General features: G+C 43.5%; 1 protein-coding gene across 1 annotated transcript in view; it reads left to right on the plus strand.

Annotated features, from left to right (window-relative positions):
• Nucleotides 1-435: 435 nt before the first annotated feature.
• The window catches only part of ACADM (acyl-CoA dehydrogenase medium chain), a 36,019-nt gene continuing 17,678 nt past the window's right edge, over nt 436-18,776 (plus strand). The window contains exons 1-6 of the mRNA XM_006086095.3: nt 436-881; nt 5,336-5,423; nt 6,271-6,368; nt 7,911-7,980; nt 8,661-8,761; nt 9,366-9,446. Of these exons, the coding sequence (XP_006086157.1) occupies nt 852-881; nt 5,336-5,423; nt 6,271-6,368; nt 7,911-7,980; nt 8,661-8,761; nt 9,366-9,446 (468 nt within the window). The 5' untranslated portion in view covers nt 436-851. The remainder of the gene's footprint in view (nt 882-5,335; nt 5,424-6,270; nt 6,369-7,910; nt 7,981-8,660; nt 8,762-9,365; nt 9,447-18,776) is intronic.

Below are 18,776 nucleotides of genomic sequence, written 5' to 3' on the forward strand. Positions count from 1 at the left end.
GCTCCTGTTGCAACCTCACTCGCAAGGACGCTCTCCGCCTCTGCACACGTGGGCAGGAATAAATAGCCCGGGCAATACTCCGAAAGGTCGGATGTACCTACGTGATGAAATGCCCCTGCTCGTTTACGTGGCCGAGGCGCACAGAACATCCTTTCGCTTTAGGCCCGGCATTTGAGAGTAAAATGAATCTTGAATCCTTAAAGCAGAAATGAGTTGGGTTTGACGGCTTTTCCCAGGGAGAACAAGGGTGAATGAAGCCCAGGGTGAAGCCCAGGGTGACCTTTGCCCCAAGCCTCCGGCGACGACCGTGACCTTTCACCCACATTCCCGGCCTGCCCCGCGTCCAGCCCCCTATCCCCTCCCCCTCCCTCCCTCCTCCCATGCCCATTCCCAACGTCGCGTGCTCGCTGCTCCTCTCTACCTCCCCATAGCGTTCCCATCGCCAAGCCGCCTTCCGGGCTCCCTCTCCACGCCGGCCGTCAGCCTCGGTTTCCCCCAAGAAGGGCGCGTCGTCTGAACTCAGAGGACCCGAAGGCAGCGAAGCCCTTTCGGGGACCAGCCCGCGGACCAGCGGGGCGTCAGACACCCTCCCAAAGTCGCGAGGACGGCGCCGCGAGGTCACCCAGGGAGCAAGCCCCGCCGAGCCGCCCGCGCAGTCCCTCCATCCTTGGCCCTCCGCGCTGCCGTCTTTGGCTGCCCCGCCCCTCGGGCCCCGCCCCCCCGGGCCCCGCCCTCCGTCGGTCTCGGGAGGGCGGGGCATCCGGGCCCCCGTCACTGGCGACCCCGGAGCCCGATTTAGTCTCGGCCGATCGCGCGGGGTGAAGGACCGAGCAGTCGTTCAGCGAGTCGCCATGGCAGCGATGTTGAGGCGCAGCGGCGGGGTGAGAGGGAGAGCAGGGCCGGATGGGGCTGCGGAGGCGGGGTGGTTGGTGTGGTTGCGGGGTGGGCACCGGCGGGAGACAGGGGAGGGGGCGAGGCGGGAGGTGGGTCGGAAGCCGCGGTGAGGAAGGACCCCGTCCCGGGCCGGGATCCGGACCCTGGATCCCCCTTCCCCCCCACCCCGCCGTCAGGCTCACCCCTGCTCTCACGGTGGGACTGAATACGTCCCAGGTTTTGACCCTCCCTATCCTCTCGGCAGCTGCCCGGTATGCAATGGCGTCCACCATTTAGAATGTCCTTTTTCTGTCTCTGCTCTTGAACCCTTCACCTGTTTTCCCCGGGCGCCCCGCCCTTGGCCGAAGTGGACCTGTCTGCATTGGGCGGGCCTGTTTGTGCTGAACTGGCTTCGTATCTCTTCCATCTTGCAGCTCCCTGTCCCCAGCCCGCGAAGGGAATCTCATTCTGCAATTGATGTAGACGAGAAAATGCAGAATTCAGATAGTCTTATCGCGAAGGCCTGCAAAGTCACGGGGAACGGGAAGTGGATACTTAATATGTTTAATGCGCTTTGGGGTGTGCAATGAGGAGGAACATGTTTCATTCGTTCAAAAAAAGTAAAAAGAAAAAACCTACTGCAGAATTCTTCTTGAAGTTTGTATATTCCAGTGTTGTGTTGCACAGATTCTAAACTGTCACTAGATGCATTTTGCTATCCTAAATATTATTGATATATTCACACAAGACTGCCATTAAAAGGTCACTTATGGCTGAGTTAAGAAAGTTATGTTCCTGACCGAAGAAAGTAGCAGTGTTAGAATTTAGAATAATTCTAATGGATTGTTCCTCCATATTTGTCATTGCTGTGTAAGTTCATCGCTTCTGAAGGCACAAACAGGGGGATTTTTTTAAATGATTTTTAGCTCTGACACCAGAAAAAAAAGACAGATTTCTCAGTCTCTCTAAGGAAGGATATAGGAAAAAAAAAAAACCCATCCAGAAAACTTCAGCCCCTGTATCCCTTTTTTGACATTCCTGTAATGCTAAGGCCCTTATATCCCTAAGAAATATACAGAAGTGTTTAATTTTAGTTGTGCCATTATTGCAGAGTTGACGCTTGATTAAAGTTGCTCTCTTTTAGAGATTTGGAATTCTATTGCTCTGGGCAGAGAACCCAATGTACTAAAACCATATGGCACTATGCTTCCAAGACATCATCCCATTTTAATCATCTCAACAAATGGTGATTCCTTTTCAAACTCCATTTTCCAGGTTTGAAAAGAAGTGACAAGAAGTTTGTAACCGATCCAAGGTCTCAAAAATTTTGTGGAATGTCAAACTCAAACTCAACTTGAGTTTAGCAGTTCTAAGTCCAAATAATATACTGTTCCTATATCTGGTATCTACTAAAACACATCACTAAATGATTAACATTAAATTATATAATTTACAGGTCAATGGGCATTGTTCCCTGGCTGCAACTACCTTTGTACTTTGTTTTATATAAAATGTATTTTTTAAAAATCATATTTTTTGTAAATTATTTTCAATCTAATATACCCTATTTAAAGTTTCTCAGAAAGCCACTTTACATTTTTTTTTGTGAGGTCTAATTTTTGTATAATGGTATCTGAGCACATTGTTATGCCCAGATTTCAGGATCCCCAAGAAACCACATCAGGGAGCCAGCCAGTCCGATGCAAAAGCATAAGAGTCTGTATTCGAGCTAGCTCGGCTCCCCCACCTCGCCGACAAGCAGCAGGAAGCAGAGAGAGAGAACTCTATGGAGACGGGTTTTATAGGGGGTTGTAGTAAGGGGAGGAGAAAGGACTGTGCTCTGCCGATTGGCTTGGCCAGGCGCAAGTCGGTGTCTTGTTCCTGGGTGTGGCTAGCAGAGTCTTAGACTTCCCGGGAGAAGCTCCTTGCCAAGCACGTGGCCAAGGTAAGATGGAGGGCGTAGCCCTTACCCTGGGGCAAGATGGAGGGCGTAGCCCTCGCCCTTTCACACATATTTAGAAGAGTCACATTTTGGGGGTTGATTTTTGTGGGATGTTATTCTTCTTTATAGAACCTAATAACCAAGTAGGAGACTTGAAACTGAAAGAGTGGTATAGCAAGGCGGTCAATGGCATGGGCTCTTAGTAAATGTTAGAGTTAGAATCTTGGTTCTACCAACTAATAGCAGAGTGACTTTGGCCAATTTTACTTGACCTTCCTGAGCCTAAGTTTCTTCAAGTGCAAAATAGGAATCAATATAGTGCCTTATTCTTAGGCCTGACCTGGACAATCAGAGAATTAACATGTGGCATGTGGTTGTAAATGAGAATAGGTTTGGTCTGTTACAACTGGATAATGAGGACCAGAGAAACCGTGTTTCACTTCGAAAATAAAATTAAGCAAAATTACAAAGAAATGTGAATTTTCATACTTTATGTAATTTTTCAAAATTGTAGTATAAAGTATGTTGCGTAGTATAAAGTATGTAATTTTGAAAGGGCTGTTTAAATTAAGATACTTGATGATCTGTATTGTCACTTTAAATGTAGGTGATTCTCTTTGTAAGTTAAAGTTGTAATCTACATAGTGGACAGTTTTCTTTGTATAGATTTTGAACAACATAAGTTCTTGATCTTTTAGTATATTATTCAGTTTCTCTCTTTTTTTCTTTGCCTAACTTACTAGAATTGCCTAGGGATAGTTCCATCAAATTTCTTTGAAATATAAATTGTGTACTTTTAGCCGTCCTCAAACATTTACTCAGGAGTTAAGTGGTTTTCAATTTGATAATTTTAACAGATACAAGTGATTACTTTTTTTAAAAACTGTCAATGAGTTTAAAATGGAACAATAAGTATAGATGTGATTATATCTTTAGTATATCTTTGAAGAAATATACATATAGAGGGTGGGACAAAACTAGGTTTACAGTTGTGAGTACTCGAAACAGTTTATTCTTATATTATTATTTTTATCGAATTATTTTTCATATGGACAACTGTAAACCTACCTTTGCCTCACCCTGTATTTTAAGACAAGTAGTATATTAATAGTCTAGAACAGAACTGGCAAACTTAAAAAAAGTAAAGGAACAGGTAGTAAGCTTTGGCTTTTGTGCCGAGCCAGCTCAGCCAAGGGTTTGAAAGCCTGAGTGAGGGCAGCGAAGGATTAAAGAAATGACAAAGAGAATAAGGTGGATCTTCCTGTGCCTGGCTGAGGCCACACAGAGAGATCCAGAGGCAAGCTGAGCCTTTATTTTATAGTCAGAGGTAAACAAGATAGTGGTCACCATAGTTACAGTGTTCTTGTAAGTTTTACTTGTTTTGGCAGCACTTGCTACATCTCCCTCAGCCCATTAGCTTCCCAGATAAGATCTAGGGAGCTTCATAAGGTCAAGCTAATTATGCTAAGAGGACTGTGTCCTCTAAGCTGGGACTTGTTTGTGGCTTTGCCAACAAGGCTTAACCCTATAGCCGAGCCCTACAGGCTTTGTGGATCATATGGTCCCTGTGGCAACTACACAACTTTGGTGTGGAAGCAGCAATTGACAATATGGTGTGGCTGTGTTCCAATAAAATGTAATTTACAAAATTGGTGGCTACCCCTGCCTTAGAACATTCTGAGAATACTTAAACAGCAGAAGATAAAGAACATGATTTTAGGCTATTTTGGTTTGTGAAATAGAGTGAGATATCTTAGAAAAAATATCCTTCAGGCGGAAGATTCCTAGAGGCATTTGTGGGAGGCTCACAGGGACAGTGTCAAAGTTGATGGACTGGCCCTGGATGGTTGCTCAGTGGTTAGAGCGTCGGTGGGGGTTTGATTCCCAGTCAAGGGCACTTACCTTGGTTGTGGGTTCACTCCCCACCTGGGAGGCAGCCAGTCCATGTGTCTCTGTCATCTCTCTCTCTCTCTTTCTCTCTCTCCCCCCTTCCTCTCTCCCTCTCCTTTTTCTCCTCCCTCCCTCCCCCCTCATCCCTCCCTTTCACACCCTCTTAAAAATCAATGGAAAAAATATCCTCGGGTAAGGAATAAATTAATTAATTAATTAATTAATTAATGTACTGGGCAACTTTTGCACACAGTACAATACCATCCTATTGTTGCCAACACTTCTGCTCCTCAATCACAAGTGTCCTACAGCTTGTAGGTGAGATTTCCAGACTAGTGGTTCTAAGTTAGCTGCTACCCCTGACTATTATTTGCCTTGGAAATACTCCCACTTTAGCAATATAAATACTACTGAATAGATCTATTTTCATTGCTTTAAAAAAAATTCCTTTTTGATATGTGTTCAAATACCTGGTAATTGGCTTATTTACTATAGAAATCAAATTATAGTTAAAGGCACTCTGCTCTTGAGTGGGATCAAACAAGTTGTTGTACTCGTAATTGTCAGTACTCTCTTATTTGATTAATGTTTAATTTATCAAATTTATTTTAATAAAATTGTTCTTTACAGGCCCTGAGAAGTCTTTCTCGCTTTGACTGGAGATCACAACATACAAAAGCTGCCCTAAAACGTGAACAAGGATTTGGATTTAGTTTTGGTATATGTTTTGTTCTGTCTTTTGACTTTGAACTTAAATTATTATGTATATGCAGCTCTCTATGTATGTATTTGTCTAAAATGTTGATTTAAAAATCTTAGTAATGTCTGTCAATGAACAGAATCAATCACCATCCACTGATTGTCCACAGTTAGTCACACCCATTCTTGCTGACCTCGTTTTTTCTTTATCATAATTACCCTACCCATAGAGCTGTTAGCAGCATACATATTTTCCTGCTCTTCTTTCTAAGGATGTAGCACAAAATAAATAACAGAGCATCATCCCCTGCACCAAAGGGTGGCAGGTTCGATTCCGGTTCAGGGCACATGCCCAGGTTGCAGATTTTGACCACCTGTTGGCGGGGGTTGGGGTGGGGGGTGATACAAGAGGCAGTCTATCAATGTCTCACGTGTCGATGTTTCTCTCCCTCTCTCTATAAAATCAATTTTTGAAATGTTTACTAAATAAATAAATAAAATGAAGATCCTGGGCAAAGCATTTGAAATGAAAATCCCTATCTTAAGCATCCTTTGCCTCCTAAAGTACTGCTTGTTTCAAATTATTTCCTTTCCTCTAGTTAAAAGACCCATTTTCTCAGTTCACTTGTTCTCAGGAAATACTTGTAAAAGCTAGAAATATTACCTATCTCCTTTGGCTTAGATTTCTTTATATTGCACAATGAAATCTTGATTAGTTACAAAGTTCCTTTGTAATCTTTTGAGTTTCTGCTTAATCAAGGGTTAAAAATCTTCATTATATGCATAAATTTCTACATACTAATTCCATAGGGCTTTTTTCCCTCAACTCATTCTATTTTAATGTTTTCTAAATAACTTTCCCTTAGAGTTCACTGAACAGCAGAAAGAATTTCAAGCTACTGCTCGTAAATTTGCCAGGGAGGAAATAATCCCAGTTGCTGCAGAATATGATAGAACTGGCGAGGTAGGTATCTCTGTGTTTGTTTCTGTATATTGGGTAGAGCTCTGCATCTCCCCAGCGTGGCAGAGTGGCCTAATGTAGTAGGTATCCTGTTGGGTCCAGTGTCACAGTCTCCCTGTTCACCTGACCTGGGCACTGCAGGTGGCCCTCCACCCTCTGTTGTAGCTGAGCTTTGATTGCTATTGGCATGTCAGTGGAAAGGATTTACCCCCAGTCCGATTGGCTGCAAGGACTGGTTGTGACCTCAATGGAGGATCAGCTGTGTAGGACCCCATCCCACAGAGCAGGACTTATTTCAGCGGGGCTCTGGTGCCCACTGAGGCCACCCCTTGAGTGTGTCACTTATGGAGGTAGTTGGCTGGTGCTTTGATATGGTCTGAAGCTGTCCACAAGATAAGCTGGCTCTGGACTTCCCAGGAAGTGTAGGCTAAGGCCAGCCACCCCCACCCCATGTTCCACCCAGCATGAGCAACAGAGTGATCTGCAGATGGCTGCTACTTGTGCTGGGCTTGGAGGGCCCCCGGTAAGGCCAAGCTGCGAACCAGGCCTGATCCAAGGCCAGCTGCCGCTAGTGCCCATCCTTAGGCACCTAGCAAAAGGAATAGGGCTTGCAGAGGGCAGATGCAGTTTGTTTGAGAGACTTTAGGAAAGTTTGAATCATGAACCGAAACAGGCCCCTTGTATGGAAAAGCCACTGGAAACAGCTTGCGTGGGCCAGAAAGTAGGGTGCGATGAAGTCTCGGGGTATCACCAGTGTGGGATGAACTGTGATAGCCAGGTTAATGGAGACTCAGACATGGCACCTTTCTCTCGGCGCTGTGCGGGGAAGGGCTCAAAAAAGGAACAATGGACTCTGCCAGCACTTCTGTCTGGGAGAAAGCTGCCCCTCCAGCTTTTGCCCTTGTGTAAGACAATTCAGTTCCTCCCTGTGTGTCCCTGGTGCCTTTTGAGATGCTACCCAAGTGCTGGAGCTCAGAGTGAGTGAGTCCTAGTAAGTCTGTGTGCTGGCCCTTTAATAGGTACTACCTGGGACTCCAGCAGCCCTCCGTCTCCCTCAGCACAATCCCTGCTGGTTTTTACAACGAGAAGTTATGGAGACTTCTCTTCCTGGCACTGGAACCCTGGACTGGGTAGCCTGGTATGGGGCTGGGACCCCCTCACTCCTCTGGAGGCACCTTCATGGCTGAGATACCCCTTCCAATTTTTATCTGCCACCCATGGGTGTGAAACCAGCCCATTTTCCATCTCTGCCTCTCCTACCAATCTTGATGTGGCTTCTTTAGTAAATCCCTAGTTGTAGGATTCCATTCTGCTAAATTTCAGGTGGTTCTGAATTATGGTTTTCTGTAGTTTAGCTGTAATTTTGATGTGATTGTAGGAGGGTGCAAATACCACATTTGCCTGCTCTGCCATGTTGACCAGAAGCCTCTATGCATTTTAAGGAGAGAAAAATCTTTTACATTTTTTACAAGACTATATAATCAAGTTATCTAGATTCTTAAATGTACGTAGCTATTTTCTTTCATCTTTTTTCTTTTCTTTCAGTATCCTGTTCCCCTTATTAAAAGAGCCTGGGAACTTGGGTTAATGAATACACACATTCCAGAAAGTTGTGGTAAGCTTTCTTCACATTTTTAAATTCTAGAATGCATATAAGCAAGAAAAATTGTGAAACTTTGCTTAGTCATTCCTTTAAATACTTACTACCATTAAATATTGGCTTTCTACCCATGTCTCCCTGATCAGACTTCAATACTGCCTGCTTCTAGAAGCCTTGTACTCAACACTTAGAGAGGCATTATTCCTTCTTTATAACAGGTTCCAACCTTAACTTGATCCTAAACGTTAGTAAATTTTTCCTCCAGAATTGGTCAATTTGTTGCATTTTAATTCTACCTTTGAGTTTACATTTTATTAAGAGGTTTTTGTTTTTTTTCTGTGAGGTTTTCATTCCTTTCCTCAGATTTAAAGGATCAAAGTTTCAGCAGAGTGGAATCAAGTTTTTATAGAAGTTGAAACATGAAGACAAGTCCAGATTACAAATAGCAAGAGAATTTTTTTTTGAAATTTTTAAAACTTACTTTAGAGAACTATAATTTGTTACTGTGCTAGCCTTAGCACATTTTTAGTTTCTTGGGTTATAGATACTATATTTGCAAATATGCTTTTAAAACCATTAGATGAACTATTTTAATTATTTCTGATTAGGTCATATTGGAAGTAATAATTCACCTTAATTTCAGCTGAGATGTACTACATATTATAATGGGCTTTTAAAATATTTTGATACTGTAGGAGGTCTTGGACTTGGGACTTTTGATTCCTGTTTAATTACTGAAGAATTGGCTTATGGATGTACAGGAGTTCAGACTGCTATTGAAGCAAATTCTTTGGGGGTAAGTTACTTACAAAATTAATTGTGTAACTGAGCTGTTGTTAATGAGACAGTACTACTAGGTTAGGTGAGTTGGTAGAGCACAGTTTTCTTTTCAAAGGTACACAACATTCTTCAGTGAAGCCTGTATTTCTGATTCCAAAAACTTACCATTCTGACCTTGTCTCCAGTACTTGGAGTCCTAACTATCCCTGTGGGGAAACTATACACTTTGGCTGCTGCTTCAGTGGCAATTCTTAGGTAAGGGCAAGGCCAAAATCCAGCATTCAGGAGAAGGATCTTGATGGCTTGCTGCCACTGCTCGCAATGCTACAATTTAGTGAGCAATTTTTAGGAGGCCTGATTATATATACCACGTTATTTATCCTAAATTTAATTCTTTGTATATTATATATCAAGCCCTATATAACTTAATTTTATGAAAATACTTAGATTAACAGAGTTATTTTCTTATTTTAGCTTTCCAACTAGAAGGCAGAATAAAGGCCAGTTCTTTATACTTACCCATTGGGGGAAAATAGTTCTTTATTTTAATTGGTAGTATCTCTGAATTTACATACGCAATAAAAATATCTTATTTCTTTAATGTCACTTTTCTTTGATAGCAAATGCCTGTTATTATTGCTGGAAATGAGCAACAACAAAAGAAGTATTTGGGGAGGATGACTGAAGAGCCATTAATGTGTGTGAGTATGTACAGCTGCTGCTGGATGTCACTTTTAAAGAAGGGAACAGGGTGCTGTTTCTCCTTTTTAATCTATATGTATACTTTGGGCTATAGCACATTAAGACAGAAATTACCAATATATTTAGGTATGATGTTATTTCTGGGATGCCAAGAAAGTGTCATAATAATTACTCTTGGTTATTTCCAGGTGGAAGATACCTACTTATGTTAATATCTTAAGTGTCAGAAAAGTGTCATAATAATCCCCTAGCTTATTTCCACTAGAGAAATATCTACTCAATGGAGCACTCTGCAGTTCATGAACTGAGTGGCTGTATCACAAGTTCAGATTGAATGTATGACAGTAGTGTTTGAACTAGTAGTCTTTTGAACTAATTAATGTGAATGAAAAGATATAATTATTTGTTGAATGAGTAACTTGGAAAGAATATTTATAGATTAGCTAGAGGCCTGGTGCACGAATTCATGCACCAGTGGGTCCCTCAGTGTGGCCTGCGGGATCGGGCTAAAACTGGCTCTCCAACATCCCCCAAAGGGTCCTGGATTGCGAGAGGGCATTCACCAGTGCACGAACGGGGCCGGGGAGGGATGTGGGAGGTCGGCCAGCCAGGGAAGGACTGCAGGAGGGCTCCAGGGCATGTCCAGCCTGTCTCGCTGACCCCGGATGGGCCGGACCCCAGCAGCAAGCTAACCTACCAGTCGGAGCGTCTGCTCCCTGGTAGTCAGTGCACGTCATAGCGAGTAGTTGAGCAGCCATAGCATATCATTAGCATATTATGCTGTGATTGGTTGAATGGCCCACCAGACGACTGGACACTTAGCATATTAGGCTTTTATTAAATAGGACTAGAGGCCCGGTGCACGAAATTTGTGCATGGCGGAGGGTGGGGGCAGTCCCTCAGCCTGGCCTGCACCCTCTCCAATCCAGGACCTCTCATGGGGTGTCCGACTACCAGTTTAGGCCCGATCCCATAGATTGGGCCTAAACTGGCAGTCGGACATGCCTTTCGCAATCTGGGACTGCTGGCTCCTAACTGCTCACCTGTCTGCCTGCCTGATCGCCCTAACTACCTCTACCTCGGGCCTGCACCCAGGACCCAGGATTCCCTTCCTCTGGCCAGCCGCAGGCACCTGGGACCCAGGCCAGCTTCACCTGGGCTAGCCGCAGCTGCTGGTGCCCAGGAACAGGTGCGGGCGGCTTCTCCTTTTCCCAGGCCTCAGCCACTGGCGCCCGGGACCAGGGGCAGGCGGCTTCTCCCTCTCCCGGGCCGCAGCCACAGCTGCTGGTGCCCAGGACCGTGGGCAGGCATCTTCTCCTTCTCCCGGGCTGCAGCCGCAGCCACTGGCACCTGGGACCATGGGCGGGCGACTGCCCTGGCCGGCTTTGTCAGGAAGGACATTCAGAAGGTTGTCTGGAAGATGTCCAGTCTAATTAGCATATTACCCTTTTATTAGTATAGTTTCCCTGAGAGCTACTCAACAATGTTTAAATTGGATATTTTTTAAAAGCTCTTTTTATACATATATACACACACATACTGAGGTTCTATTCTGAAAGTGTTCTAACTGAAGGATTTTTACTTCTTTTTTATTATTAGTCAAATTTTAATCTAGGTTGTGATGTGATGCTGAAATATAATAAATTGTTGCTAGACTTGAGCTAATTGTGAGAATTAATCTGAAAGAGTAGAATGTAATATTTGAAAATACATGTTTTTTATTAAGGCACCTGTATTTTGGGCAAACTGCTTATTATAGACATTATGCATATTCCCTAGTTAATTGCTAATTTTTTTCAACAAATGAGGGTTTATTAAAAGGCTAATTCTTAGTATTATCTAAGAATTGTGTGAAATATCTAGAGTCTTATTCTGTAAAATATAGAATATTAGAAAATGGCTAAAAGTTATAGAATATTGATGCTTAGGAGAACCTGTCTTATTGCACTGATAAGAATATTTGTAATTAATCTTATTAGATATAAATAGGTATTTCTAGAATATTAGAATCTTTAAAAGTAGTTCAAGTATCTAAGCATTTTTTGGCAGTTTTATTAGATATTAATATCTTCAGTATATGTAAAAATACATTCACTATAGTTCCTAAGCTCTAACTTATGAATTAATAAATGTTTAATGTACATTTCATACCTTCTAGTGCATTATAGCAATAGATCTCAAAATACAAAGCCAAGGGTAAAATGAAAATAGTAATTTATAATTATGTTAATTATATATTACTATTTTATATTAATTTTAAGTTTTGGTTAATTTACACTGAGATTCAGTTAATTGTTTAACTTCTAATAAATATTTATAAAATTATACTACATACTAGAGGCCCGGTGCACGAAATTCATGCACTCAGGGGGTCCCTCAGGCTGGCCTGCGCCCTCTCACAGTCCAGGAGCCCTCAGGGGATGTCCAACTGCCTTAGTGCTGCTGCGGAGGTGGGAGAGGCTCCTGCCAGCACCGCTGCACTCGCCAGCCATGAGCCTGGCTTCTGGCTAAGTGGTGCTCCTCCCGTGGGAGCACACTGACCACCAGGGGGCAGCTCCTGCATTAAGCGTCTGCCGCCTGGTGGTCAGTGCGCATCATAGCGACCAGTCATTCTGCCATTAGGTTGATTGGCATATTAACCTTTTATTATATAGGATAATGTGTTTTATTTAAACTTTTAAAAAATATTTTTAACTATCTATATATGTATTAAAGCCTAAGCAACCATTACAACGGAAAAACTGGAACAACCAGTCAACCAGTCACTGGGATGTACACTGACCACCAGGGGGCAGACGCTCATCACAGTGGGAGCACAGCCAACTTCCCACAGCCCCTCCCCCCACTGGCCAACCTCCTGCAGCCCCTCCCCTCAGCTGGCCAGCCCCATCGATAGGCCTCGATCACTGGCCAGGCCAAGGGACCCCACCCATGCATGAATTCGTGCAGCGGGCCTCTAGTTTTAATTATAAAAAGAGTATAGAAGATTTAGAAAGGTATGAAGAACAAAAAACATCTATAATCCCTTAGAGATGAACTTAACTGGTATGACTGTTTTACTATATTCTCTATCAAATTTTTTTTAATTTTGTTTTATTGCTTAAAGTATTATAAAGAGTATTACATATGTCTCCTTTTTTCCCCCCCCTTGACATTCCCCTGGCCTCCTCTACCCCCCAGTGTCTTGTTTCCATTGGTTATGCTTATATGCATGCATACAAGTCCTTCGGTTGATCTCTTACCACCCCCCCAACCCTCCCGGGCCTTCCCGCTGTAGTTTGACAGTCTGTTTGATGCTGCTCTGCCTCTGTATCTATTTTTGTTCATCAGTTTATAATGGTCTTTATTATCCATAAATAAGTGAGATCATGTGGTATTTTTTATTCATTGACTGGCTTATTTCACTTAGCATAATGCTCTCCAGTTCCATCCATGCTGTTGCAAATGGTAAGAATTCCTTCTTTTTTACAGCAACATAGTATTCCGTTGTGTAGATGTACCACAGTTTTCTAATCCATTCATCTGCTGATGGGCACTTAGGCTGTTTCCGAATCTTGGCTATTGTAAATTGTGCTGCTATGAACATAGGGGTGCATATGTCCTTTCTGATTGGTGTTTCCGTTTTCTTGGGATATATTCCTAGAAGCGGGATCACTGGGTCAAATGGGAGTTCCATTTTGAGTTTTTTGAGGAAACTCCATACTGTCTTCCATAGTGGCTGCATCAGTCTGTATTCCCACCAGCAGTGCACGAGTGTTCCCTTTTCTCCGCATCTTCTCCAGCACTTGTCGTTTGTTGATTTGTTGATGATAGCCATGCTGACAGGTGTGGGATGATACCTCATTGTTGTTTTGATTTGCATCTCTCGGATGATTAGTGACTTTGAGCATGTTTTCATATGTCTCTTGGCTTTCTGAATGTCCTCTTTTGAAAAGTGTCTATTTAGGTCCTTTGCCCATTTTTTGATTGGATTGTTTATCTTCCTTTTGTTAAGTTGTATGAGTTCCCTATAAATGTTGGAGATTAAACCCTTATCGGTGATAACATTGGCAAATATGTTCTCCCATGCAGTGGGTTTTCTTGTTGTTTTGTTGATGGTTTCTTTTGCTGTGTCTATCAAATTTTTAATACATAGTAATGTGTTTTTAACAATTGAGGTCATATTATTTGTGCAGTTATATCCTTTATATATCATGAATATTTTCTTATATTCTATTCCTTTTTAAATACTATGATATTTATCTCTGTATAATATGCCTATTGATATACTATACATTATTTCACTATTACTTTGGTGAATATTTAAATTCCTTAGATTTTTGCTTTTAAAAGAATAATGTCATTTTAAAAATTGATACAGAAAAAATTGATATGTTTTGGGATTTAACTTTACAGTACAGTTGTATTGTTCTTACATATTCATAAGACTTAATCTCTTATCTAATCATGTGGTCAGATATATTCTTTCTGAGAAAGTGAGTATAGAGATAAAAGAGGACACCATAATTATTTTTAATACTATTTATTGCAAAAAAATTCCAAAAATAAAAACTGATTATATTATTTTATATATATTATATATAAAATATTAAAGTAATTAATTAGAAACCATATATCTTTTTTAAAGATTGGATTAAATCTTTTAAACAGTATATATCTAAAATATATGCATATTTAAGCAATTAGAAACAAGTATGAGGCTATTACAACAAGCTTGTTATGGGCAAGGCATTCAATAAATTCATTTGTCCAAACATGGTGTTAGAACCTAGAAATCTCATTAAAAAGCCTAACAGTGGTGAAGGAAACTCTTGTCATAAAATCATGCATTTCTAATGAAGCTAGGAAGTAACTGGCATATAACTGAAACAGCACTGAACTTGGAATCCCAAGACCTGGCTTCAATTCTTGGCTCAGCCATATTATAGTAATGGGATCTTATACAGTGACTTCAGCTTACAGTCTGTTCTGAAAATAGGGAGTATAATATCTCAAAGAGATAGTAAAGAAAAACAAAATGCTTATGGTTTTATAATAATACTAGAGGCCCGATGCACGAAAATTCATGCAAGAGTAGGCTTTCCTTCCCCCGACTGCCGGCACCGGCTTCCCTCCGGCACCTGGGACCCAGGCTTCCCTCCTCCAGCCTCCGGCAGGCACCTGGGTCCCAGGCTGGCTTCCCCTGGGCTACCCACAGACACCCAAGACCCGGCTGGCTTCTCTCCGGCCCCAGCTTCATCAAGAAGGATGTACAGAATGACGTCCAGAAGACATCCAGTCTAATTAGCATATTACCCTTTTATTATTTTAGATCTTCACAGAGCGTCCCTTTCACAACAGTATATTAGAGAAATTTCTTTCATACCTAATGACCAGGGGAAACATAGTTTATCTTTAACTGTTATCCATTCACTCATTCATTTATTTAATATTGAGTTACCTGCTATATGCCAAACTTGAGCTTATGAGCATTTCACATTTCTAACTTATAAGTTATACTTATAACTAGTATTTTTTTTGTTTTGGTAAGTGAGACACATAGAGCCAATTTTATAGCCCACCATTAGTAATTATCTGAACCTCAAAGCATGTATTGTAGTGTATTACTTTTCTTTCTGGTTTTATCTTTATTTTCTCTTCACCCTGATTTAAAAAACAAAAACATGCATTATATAAGCTACCTCAAGTCCCATTAAAATGTAAGGCAAAATAAAACATTTTAATAGAGAATAAATACAAAATTGCTTTGCAAGCTATATAAGGTGGGAGTATTATCCTATATAATAAAACCCTAATATGCAAATTGACTGAATGGTGGAACGACTGGTGGAACGACCAGTCGCTATGATGCGCACTGACCACCAGGGGGCAGACGCTCAACGCATGAGCTGCCCCCGGTTGTCAGTGCGCTCCCACAGGGGGAGCGCCACTCAGCCAGAAGCCAGGCTCATGGCTGGCAAGTGCAATGGCAGTGGCGGGAGCCTCTCCCGCCTCTGCGACAGCACTAAGGAACAGGAAGCCGAGTGGTAAGGAGCAGTGAGCAGGCGGGCGGTAAGGAGCTAGTGGTCCCGGACTACAAGAGGGCGCAGACTGGGCTGAGAGACCCCCCCCCCAGTGTACGAATTTCACGTGTTCTAGTCTCTAATAAAGTTATAATGCTATACTCATTCATTCAAATATTTCAACACTGTATACCAGGTGGACTAGGAATAAAATAATGAATAATACTTGGCTCTTACTCACAAGAACTTAATCTAGTACACCCTTAGATTCTTACCCAGAATATATTAACTTATACATAGAACTAGTGGCCCGGTGCATGAAATTCGTGCACATTAAAAGGGGATTAATTAGAAGAAATATTTTAATATTGCTATTTGCCCTTTCTCTATAATAGAAGTGTCAGAGATGAAAGAAAATTAGTAAAATGTATATGAAAATCTCCCTCCTGTCAGTGTCTGGGGCACACCACGGGACCCAGAATCAAGTCCCCGCCCATCCATGTGCACCTCAAAATCACGCGAGACCCAGACCCAGCCGGCCCCCCCCATTGGGCTAGATCCAGACCCGGCCGGTCCCACCCTTGTCAAGCCCCGCTGTGCAGGGGGCATAGCCTCAGGTTCCCTGGCCTGGGGTGGGGGGCGCGGCCTGAGGTCCCCCGTCAAGCCCCGCCGGGTGGGGGGCGCGCCTTGCGTTCTCCCGTCAAGCCCTGCCAGGTGGGGGGTGCAGCCTCAGGTCCCCTGTCAAGCCCCACTGGGAGGGGGGCGCAGCCTCAGGTCCCCCGTCAAGCCCTGCTGGGTAGGGGGGTGTGGCCTGAGGTCCCCCGGCCCGGGGCAAAGGGAGCAGCCTGAGGTCACCCGGCCCAGCACTGGGGTTGAGGGGGGCATACCTTGATGTCCCCTGTCAAGCCCTGCCAGGTGGGGGGTGCAGCCTGTGAGGTCCCCTGTCCAGCCCTGCCGGGCGGGGGGCATGGCCTGAGGTCACCCGTCCAGCCCTTCCAGGTGGGGGGCACAGCCTGAGGTCCCCCAGCCTGGCGCCAGGGTGGGGGCACAGCCTGAGGTCCCCTATCAAGCCCCACAGGGGCGGGGGGGAGCGCAGCCTCAGGTCCCTGCTGATTGCTCGTTAAGGCTCGTTAGGGGAACTCGGCCTCCGCTGTGGGTGCAGCCATCTTGTGTTACAGAAACCGCCCCCCTCCTCTGTGGGCGCTGCTATCTTTGTGGTGGAGTGATGGTCAATTTGCATATTCCTTCTTTATTATATAGGATTATGTAAAATAGTAAATTCATAAGTAAATATGGTTAAAAGAATGTTTGCTTCATTTTCTAGTTTGCATGGCAACATTTAGAGTTGTAAGTCAAACTAGTTAGAATAACAAATGCTAAAGATATGTATTATTTTATTAAGTACTTAATAGGCACAAGGGATACCAAGTGGAGTAAGTACCATTCCTACCCTCAAGAAGTTCTAATATGGCTAAGGAAGAAACACATGAGTGGCTATAATCCTATCTAATAATAGACAAACATGGTAATTAACCGTAACTTCGCTAACCTTCCCATCGGCTAATCAGGGCGATATGCAAATTAACTGCCAACTAAGATGGCGGTTAACCGCCAACAAAGATGGCGGTTAATTTGCATACTCGCAATGAGGCGAAAGGGGAAGGATGGAAGACAGTGATCAGAAACCCAGGCGCAGGCAAGAGCCAGGGAGAAGGGCAAAGGTCTGCCCTGGAGGCCACCTTTGCCCTGCCACCAGCGGGTGATCGGAGAAGCCTGGGGGGTGGGTCAGGGAAGTGGACACAGACAGCTATGGAGACTGCAGAAGCTGGATGCAGGGGCAGGGAAGCGGCCGCCGCCATCGTCCCCGGCTGCTGCTTCCCTGCCCCGCACCCGGCTTCTGTGATCGGTGACCACAGAAGCCTGGTGCAGGGGCGATCACAGAAGCCAGGTGCATGGGCAGGGAAGCAGCCTCAGCCAGCTTCCCTGGCTGCAGTTTCCCTGCCCCGCACCCGGCTTCTGCGATTGGTGATGCCTATTTTTGCATGACACTTAACTGACTACCCTCCCTGGAAGCACAGAAGAAGAAGCCCCCAGAAGAAGAAGCCGCCCACCTTTGGTCCAGGCGCCAGCACCTGGGGCTGGCTGCAGCCCAGGAGATGGACAAGCTACCGGCCAGAGGTCCCAGGCTACAGCCACCCAGAGAAGCTGCCAGCCCTGTGGTCCAGGGCGCCAGCGCCTGTGGTCAGGGAAACAGGTTCCCTCTTCTCCTACTGTAGTCATTACTTCAATATTCCCCTTCTGAATTTCTCTCCTGTGCTGCAACCCAACTCCACTTTTCATCGGAAGGATACAGAACAGAGAGAGCAGTGTTAAAAGCTTACATTTTTAAGCCGGTAAGGTTGGTACTTAAACATATAAATGGAAAACTAGAGTCCTTAAGGTAACAAAGGCTACAAAGGACAGGGACAGCGCATGACCTATTATATCCAGCAATCCATATGGGGACTGAAAACTTTGCAATGATGACAATTACTGAAGATATGACTCAACTAAAATAGTTGACAAGGACAATTCTTCCAGCTTTGAAAATATCTACATCAAATCTGTTTAAATAGATTTTCATCTGCATAATATAACACATTCTGACAAGACCACCACCACCACCAATGTGGTCAGTGTTGTGCCGTAAAATGTTTAATAACTGAGAGACCCCCCCCTCTAGTGCACAAATTTTGTGCACCGAGCTACTAGTACTCTATATAATATCATGTAGTGTGATAAAGGAGACAACAAGTTGCAGTGGAAACAAAAAAAGAAGGCTTCTGCTGAAAGTGAATTATAAAATTAATTTTAATTACTAGGAATGAGTCAAGTAACATCTCTGAATAAACAGCCATTTTGTATAGAAACATACGCATACACTTCATAAGCTCTAAAAACTTTGCCGCCTTATTAAGCACAGAAATGTCTAATAGCATATTTCAGGGAAACAAAATTCTCAGAGGTGGTTAAAATAACATTTTGGTACTTTAAAGCATTATCTTTTCCGGACATTTCATTTGTCATTCCTTTTGGTGGTGGTGGTGGTGGTGGTGGTGGTGGTGGTGTTAGGTTGCTGAAAACGTCTTTGAATCTCCAGGTAGGAGAGTAATCTACTTAACCCATGTGACACCCAAATCCCCTCTATAGCACCCTGTCCAAAGGTCATCTAGCTTATGTTTTCATGCCTGGGAATCACAACATCCTGAACCAACTCTATCTGGGAGCCTCTCTAACCATTAGAAAGCTCTTTTAGATTCTAATGTCCTGAAGGAAAGGACTGTACCA

The sequence above is a fragment of the Myotis lucifugus genome, unplaced genomic scaffold, assembly GCF_000147115.1.
Source record: "Myotis lucifugus unplaced genomic scaffold, Myoluc2.0 scaffold_25, whole genome shotgun sequence".
Lineage (NCBI taxonomy): Eukaryota > Metazoa > Chordata > Mammalia > Chiroptera > Vespertilionidae > Myotis > Myotis lucifugus.